The 7,116-nt window shown below is 61.4% G+C and overlaps 1 protein-coding gene across 1 annotated transcript; it reads left to right on the top strand.

The window, feature by feature from the left end:
- Nucleotides 1-274: 274 nt before the first annotated feature.
- ELF3 (E74 like ETS transcription factor 3) lies at nucleotides 275-5,249 on the top strand. Its single transcript, XM_055144878.1, has 9 exons — nucleotides 275-364; nucleotides 886-1,056; nucleotides 1,276-1,497; nucleotides 1,593-1,688; nucleotides 1,777-1,896; nucleotides 2,034-2,123; nucleotides 2,220-2,336; nucleotides 3,631-3,826; nucleotides 5,101-5,249. Exons 2-9 carry the CDS (start codon nucleotides 894-896, stop codon nucleotides 5,213-5,215), a joined length of 1,119 nt encoding a protein of 372 aa, XP_055000853.1. The 5' UTR covers nucleotides 275-364; nucleotides 886-893; the 3' UTR covers nucleotides 5,216-5,249.
- Nucleotides 5,250-7,116: the final 1,867 nt, after the last annotated feature.

A 7,116-nucleotide genomic window follows, 5' to 3' on the forward strand; every position in this document is an offset into this window, starting at 1 on the left:
AACCCCGCAGGGCGAGGGATGACAGACTCTGACAATCATTAAACCAGCCGGGCCTGATTTCCCAGCACCGCCCGCCAGGATCCGGGCCAAGTGGCACAGAATATGCAAATCACCTGGGCCCAGGAGCGCCGCGGGAAGCCAGGAAATCCCCCGGGCCCAATGAGCGGCCGCCCGGGCTCCCGCCGGGCGGCGCTCGCGGCCGGGGCGGGGCCGCGGCCCCTACTTAGGGCGGCGGGGGGAGCCCCGCGGCCAGACGCCCCGACCCACCTGCTGGAGTTGTATGCTCTCTCGTGCGGATTTCTCGCCCCTCTCCTAGCCGCTGACCCCTTAGTCCCGCAGTCTGCTGGCCACGCTCACCGCCCTGGTAGGTCCCCACCTGTCATTCCCCAGCCGCAGTCTTGGACAGGCCGGGAAGGGGTTGGGGGGTCTCAGGGCGGGTGTGGGGCAGGCGAGCTCCCTAGCAAGTGGGGATGGTGGTGGGGGGAGTGGGGAACCATGTGGACTAAATGAACGGCCAGTCCACCCAATGTGATCTAAGGGGCAGGGAGTGAGCCCACCCCGAAACTTCTGGGCCCCGAGCTGGCTCGGACACCCGAGGGCCCTCCTGGATGGGAGGAAGAAATGATGACCTTGGTGTGGCCGAGCTCCCAGCCGCAGGCAGCACGGGGCCAGGACGGACGGAGCGAGGCTAGGACAGACGGAGCGAGGCCGGGACAGACAGCAGGGCCGGGATGAATGGAAGGATAGGCAGAGAGAGTGGGCCTGGGACGGATGGAAAGATGGGCAGAGCGGGGCCGGGATAGACAGGCGAAGAGACGGACAGGACGGAGGGGTTAGGACAGCTGGCCCCAGCCCCGGCCTCACCTGCCTGGCCCGGCTCCCCAGGTGGCCTCATGGCTGCGACCTGTGAGATCAGCAACGTCTTCAGCAACTACTTCAGCACCATGTACAGCTCGGAGGACCCCGCGCAGGCCCCCGCGCCCCCCGCCGCCCCCTTCGCGGCTGACGACCTGGTGCTGACCCTGAGCAACCCTCAGATGCCGCTGGAGGGCACAGGTGGGGGTTTGCCGGGTGCATTTGCCACGGGAGAGGAGGGGAAGGGAGAGGAGGGTCAGCAGCTCCCGCTCAGCCTCGCAGGGACCAGAGCTGAAGGGGGTTCTCCTGCCCGGCTCATTCCAGGGCTGGGGGTAGCAGGTGTTATTACACAGCTGGTGGGGGGGGTTGTGGGGACCACGGGACCACCATAGCTGACTGCTGCCCCCCACCCCCTTTCAGAGAAGGCCAGCTGGTCGGGGGAGCAGCCGCAGTTGTGGTCCAAGGCCCAGGTCCTGGACTGGATCAGCTACCAGGTGGAGAAGAACAAGTACGACGCCAGTACCATTGACTTCTCGCGCTGCGACATGGACGGGGCCACCCTCTGCAGCTGCGCCCCCGAGGAGCTGCGGCTGGTCTTCGGGCCCCTGGGGGACCAGCTGTACTCCCAGCTGTGGGACCTCAGTGAGTCCGGCCCCAGGGCATGGTTGGGGGGGAACGGACAAGAGGAAGCCCGGCTGGCCTGGGGCCTGACCCCCCTCCCCACCCTGTCTCCACAGCGTCCAACTTTCCCGACGAGCTCAGCTGGATCATCGAGCTGCTGGAGAAGGACAGCATGGCCCTGCAGGACACGCTGGGGGACCCCAGCCCCCTCGGTGAGGCCCCCTCGCCCTCTCCCACCTTGCCTGTGCGGGTGTGCCTCGGGCCCCGAGACCCGCCTGAACTTGCGCTTCTTCTTCCCAGACCAGGGGAGCCCCTTTGGGCCGGACCCTCTGGACGAGGGCCAGCAGCCCAGCCCCTACTACCCCGGCAGCTACGGCGTGGGCGCCCCCTCCCCGGGCAGCTCCGATGTCTCCACTGCAGGTGAGCGTGGGGACCTCCAGGCCTGCCCGCTTGGGGGGCTTCCCTTCTCCCAGGATCCTGGAGGCCCGACTCTGGGAGAAACTGGAGTCGGAGCAAGGGACTGACCCACCCACCCCCGTCTTCCCTCCGCCCCCCAGGGACGACCACCTCGCAGAGCCCCCATTCCGCAGACTCGGGCGGCAGCGATGTGGACCTGGACGCCCCAGACACCAAGCACTTCCCCGGCGGTGAGCGAGCGGGAGCAGGGGTGCCGGTTCCCTGGCTGCCCTTCCCCTCCCTCGCTCCCACCCCACTCCCTGACCTCACCACCCTCACCCCCACAGACAGCTTTCCCGACTATAAGAAGGTGGACCCGAAGCACGAGAAGCGGAAACGGGGCCGGCCCCGAAAGCTAAGCAAAGAATCCCGCGAGTGTCTGGAAGGCAAGAAGAGCAAGCACGGTGAGCCCGGCTGGCAGAGGGCGGGGAGGGGCGCTCTGTCCCGGGGGCTGGCGGGAGGGGAGAGGCTCCCCAGGGAAGCCCCATGGACCGGGAGCTTTCTTGCACACCCACTGCCGTGCCAGCCTGGTACACTGATGGGGGGCATCACCATGGCTGATGGGCTCATGGGCGCTGGGCGGCCCCCACCCTCCCGTTTGTGGCTCTTGGATGGGCCTGGCTGTTTCTGCTTTCCCCGGGGATGTTCTCTTGGGGGTCTCCTGAGCTGGGGCCAGCTTATCCTGGACGGCCAGGCCCTCCCCACCTGTTGGTGGCCTGTACCCCACGTTTGGCTGCTGGCTCCCCCTAGGCCAGCCAGATGCTGGATCAATATTTGAGTTGGTGATACACCCCCCTGCCCCCCATGCCCAGAGAGACAGAGCTCCGGGGCCGGGGGCAGCCAGCGCCCTTGGGTCTCTTAGTGAGTGGGTGCTAGTGATGGCTGGCTGGCTGGGGTCAGTAGCTGTGCTGATTATGGCGAGCAGGTGGGTGACGTGTAGGGTGGGGGGTGGGTGCTGGCTGGTCAGTGGCCGTGTATGCTAGTCTGCCAAAACACTGTCCGGGTTTGGACCCTGACTGGTAACCAATATTCTGTTGGTTGCTAGGCCCGGGCACTTAGAGTTGACAGTGTACTAGTTACCAGGCAGCGTGCCGCTGCGTCAGTCGGCTGTATGTTAGCGGGTTACAAAGACATGTGGGTGGGTCAGTGCGCTGTGCCAGTGGTCAGCCCAGTAGGCTATATGTTGGGTTATAAGGATGTGTCCATGTGTCATCAGTTGGCTGTATGGGGGCTGGAGCGACAGTACAGCGGGTAGGGCATTTATTTGTCTCACACGTGGCCGACCTGGGTTCAATCCCCTGCATCCCGTATGGTCCCCAAGCACTGCTGGGAGTTATTCCCGTGTGCAGAATCAAGAGTAACGCCTGAGCATCGCAGGGTGCGACCCCAAAAAGCAAAAAATAGAAAAAGTAGATTGCATGTTGGTGGTGAGTAGACTGCAGGCCAGCAGGCTGTACCTTAGTCAGCAGGCTGGATGTGGGTGGTCAGTAGGCTGTAGGCTGGTGGGCCAGCTGCAGTCGGTGGTCTGTAGGCTATATGCTGGTGGTCTAGCTCTATGTTGGTGGATGTTGGTGGTCAGCAGGCTGCGATGGGGGGTCACTAGGATGTGTCTGGTGCTTATGCCATGTGCTAGGCCCGGCCACTGGAGTGGATGGGGAAGCCCCTGGCCCTGCTGGCTAATGGATTCTGGCCTTGCAGCCCCCAGAGGTACCCACCTGTGGGAGTTTATCCGGGACATCCTCATCCACCCGGAGCTCAACGAGGGCCTCATGAAGTGGGAGAACAGACAGGAGGGAGTCTTCAAGTTCCTGCGCTCCGAGGCCGTGGCACAGCTGTGGGGTCAGAAGAAAAAGAACAACAGCATGACCTACGAGAAGCTGAGCAGGGCCATGAGGTGAGAGGGGGACTGGGCAGCTGCTGATTCCCCCCCCCCCCCCCCCGCACACGCCCCAATCTCCCTCTGCCCCCTTGACCCGGTAGTACTGAGAAATTATGTGCCCAAGGGGCCTCCAGGTGGGGGCGGCTTGCACTCTTCACTTTGGGTTTGGGGCTACCCCAGCGGTACTCAGGGCTCACTCTGGCAGGCTCAGGACTATGTGAGGGGCTGGGGATGAAGCCCAGGTTGGCCACATGCAAGGCAGGCGTCCTGCCCACTGTACTGTCACTCCAACCCCGAACTCACAAGAAATTATTACATGAGCCTGGGTGGTCATCTAAACGCAGGAAGGGAAAAAAATTTCAGGGGGCTGTAGTGATAGCACAGCGGGTAGGGTGTTTGCCTTGCACGCGGCTGACCCAGGTTCGATTCCCAGTATCCCATATGGTCCCCCGAGCACCACCAGGAGTAATTCCTGAATGCAGAGCCAGGAGTAACCCCTGTGCATCATCGGGTGTGACCCCCCAAAAAATAATTTAAAAAATTCCAGGTTGGTACAAAACCCCAACTTTTACTAACGAGAAACAATTAATTTTGTTTATTTGTTTGGTTCGGGGACCATACCCGGCAGTGTTCAGGGGTTACTCCTGGCTCTGCACTCAGGAATCACTTCTGGTTGTGCCCTGGGCCTGATGTGCATAAAAACAAGCAAGTGTCCTCCCTGCTGTACTATCGCTCTGGCCCCATAACTTTATATTTTGTTTTGTTTTGCTTTGTTTTGTTTTGTTTTGCTTTTTGGGTCACACCCGGTGATGCTCAGGGCTTATTCCTGGCTCTACACTCAGGAATCACTCCTGGCGGTGCTCAGGGGACCATATGGGATGCTGGGAATTGAACCCGGGTCGGCCACGTGCAAGGCAAACGCCCTACCCGCTGTGCTGTCACTCTAGCCCCATCCCATAACTTTATTTTAAAACAAAGTTTTGATGACCTGTACCTTAGGGTCTCAAGCCAGATGAAGCTGGGCTCCAGAGCACATAGCAGCTTGTCTACACCCGCTGCAGGCTGGCCCCACGCGAACTCTGCCGAGGGCACCCTCCAGGTTCACAGAGCTTGTTCTGAGTCCTGGCCTCAGTCTCCTCCTAGGCCCCGGCTAAGGTCCCTTCAGCCCCAAATCAGATGACTTTCTGATAAGCCCAGGACACTGATAGGGAAAAGCCAGTCCTGCGGGAGCTGGTGGGAAATCCCTGGGGACAGGAGTCTGAGAGTGACCCGACCACCCTCCCCCCCAGGTACTACTACAAACGGGAGATCCTGGAGCGAGTCGACGGCAGGAGGCTTGTCTACAAGTTCGGCAAAAACTCCAGTGGCTGGAAGGAGGACGAGGTGCTTGGCGGTCGGAACTGAGGGTCCGCGTGCGACCCAGGACAAACCACTCGGACTTGAGGACTCGCAGTCCAGACGCCTGCCCGGCTGTGTTGTGGACAGAAGCTGGGGACCCGGGGCCGCTGGCCTGCTCCTCGCCGCCCTCTCTTGGAATTACAAGCGCTGGAGTGTGACGGGCTGGGAGGGCCAGCACGGCTCCTGCGTTGGGGGTCCCTGCAGCCCGGCTCCTGATGCCGCCTTCGGAAGCGCCTGCAGACGGCTGGACTGCGCGTGCGCGGGGCGCCGGGCGGCCCCGGGAGGCCAGGACGGGGCCTCAGCCCCACCTCCCACTCCCACTCCGTGCTTGGACTCCGCCGGCGGGGGTCATGCACTCCTAATTTATGTGCTTTACAGACGTCGGACATACATAGACTTCTATTTTTTTTCTAGAACTTTCCCCTCCCCGTTCCTCTCCCACCAGAGTGCTGGTGGTCAGACCAGACTGTTCCCAGCCTTGGCTGGACCGGTGAGAGGCGGGGTAAGACCGGGACCACCGAAGAGGGCTCCTGGCTCCCTGCCCCCCTGTGCGTGGGGGCCGAGGGCTACAATAAAATGCCTTCTGGACTTTTTCTAACCTTTGTCTCGGCTTTTCCTGCCGCTGGAATCCCGGAATCCCGGGCCTCAGGATTGGATGAGGTCATAAAGTTGGGCTGGAGTGGGGGGGGGCAGGACAGAGGCGGCTGCCTGCATGCAGAGCTGAAGGCAAAGTCAGAGGCGGCCCTGGGGGGAGGGCCGGGTTTCTGCAGGCTGCAGGATTGCCCTTCCGGGTCTGCTGGCCAGGGAGAGAGCAGCCGCTGTTGGTCCCCCAAGAAGCCCCCCCCTCCATGTAAGCAAGGGCCTCTGAGCTCCGGGAGCAGCCTCCAGGCCTCAGCGACCTCAGCTCTGTCGGCCTCCCCCCCCTGCCCGGGGCCTGCTCGCTTGCTCTAAGCTTGGCTGGCATTGGAAGAAGTCTGGAAGTTCTCGAAGAAGCCTAGATTAGCAAGGCCAGACGTGATTCTGCATTTCCGGGCAGGTTGGTTGCGAGCGGGACCCCTGTCGCAGGAACCTTGCCGTCCGGGTCTCTTGACACGCAAGCTGAGCTACGGGGAGAAAATCCAGCCCCTAGGAGCTGCCGAGAACCTGGGAAGGAAATGTGGGGGCCAGGCCAGACTGCACCTTGGACAGCTGCATCCAGGCAGCTGGCCTGTCGACCCTGTCTGAGAAGGGAGATGAGGACGGGGGACATAGGGGTCACACAGCCTTTGCTGTGTTCCTGGACCTTCTCTCCAGGAACCTAGTCCCTCTACCCCTGCAGAGAAGGGATGTGGGATTTGAGAGAGGAGTGTGGGAATAATGTTACTTAGGAAGATTTATCTCCTGCTAGAAAGTTTCTTTGATCCAAGGCCTCGTACTCGTAACCCTTAGGATTTGGAGCGTGGGGCTGGAGAGGTCAGGGGTTAAGGGGCTTGTTTGCATGTGGTCCTCAGCCGGAAGTGATTCCTGAGCATAAAGCTAGGAGTAGCCCCTGAGGACTTTGGGGTACGACCCAGTCCTCCCCCTCCCCCAATAAGAATCAGGCCAGGCTGTGGCTCAGAGGTTAGGCACATGCACGGGGTTGATCTCTGGCACCACACAGTAAGCTAGGACAAATGACATAGGTTTTGAATTGAGGTGGCCATGCTGATGTGGGTGGAGTTCCCACATGGTCCCCTGAGCACTGCTGGGGGTGAGCACAGAGCCAGGAGTACACCCTGAGCACTTCTGGGTATGTCCCAGGACCAAATGAATACGATTCATCCCTTTCAACCCTCTATAAGTACGCTTCGACAAAGTGCTGTGTCATCGAAGTAGAAATACCGGATTCTTTGTGGAAGGGATACCAGAAAAAGTCACAGGGCCGGGGA

The sequence above is a fragment of the Sorex araneus genome, chromosome 7 (assembly GCF_027595985.1).
Source record: "Sorex araneus isolate mSorAra2 chromosome 7, mSorAra2.pri, whole genome shotgun sequence".
In the NCBI taxonomy this organism is placed as follows: Eukaryota; Metazoa; Chordata; class Mammalia; order Eulipotyphla; family Soricidae; genus Sorex; species Sorex araneus.

Bases quoted from the DNA above. Each gene is read 5' to 3' on its own strand.
- ELF3 (XM_055144878.1), top strand. From the start codon at position 894: ATGGCTGCGACCTGTGAGATCAGCAACGTCTTCAGCAACTACTTCAGC. The intron at 1,057-1,275 runs GTGGGGGTTTGC...ACCCCCTTTCAG, and splicing joins GATGCCGCTGGAGGGCACAG to AGAAGGCCAGCTGGTCGGGG. The intron at 1,897-2,033 runs GTGAGCGTGGGG...TCCGCCCCCCAG, and splicing joins CTCCGATGTCTCCACTGCAG to GGACGACCACCTCGCAGAGC.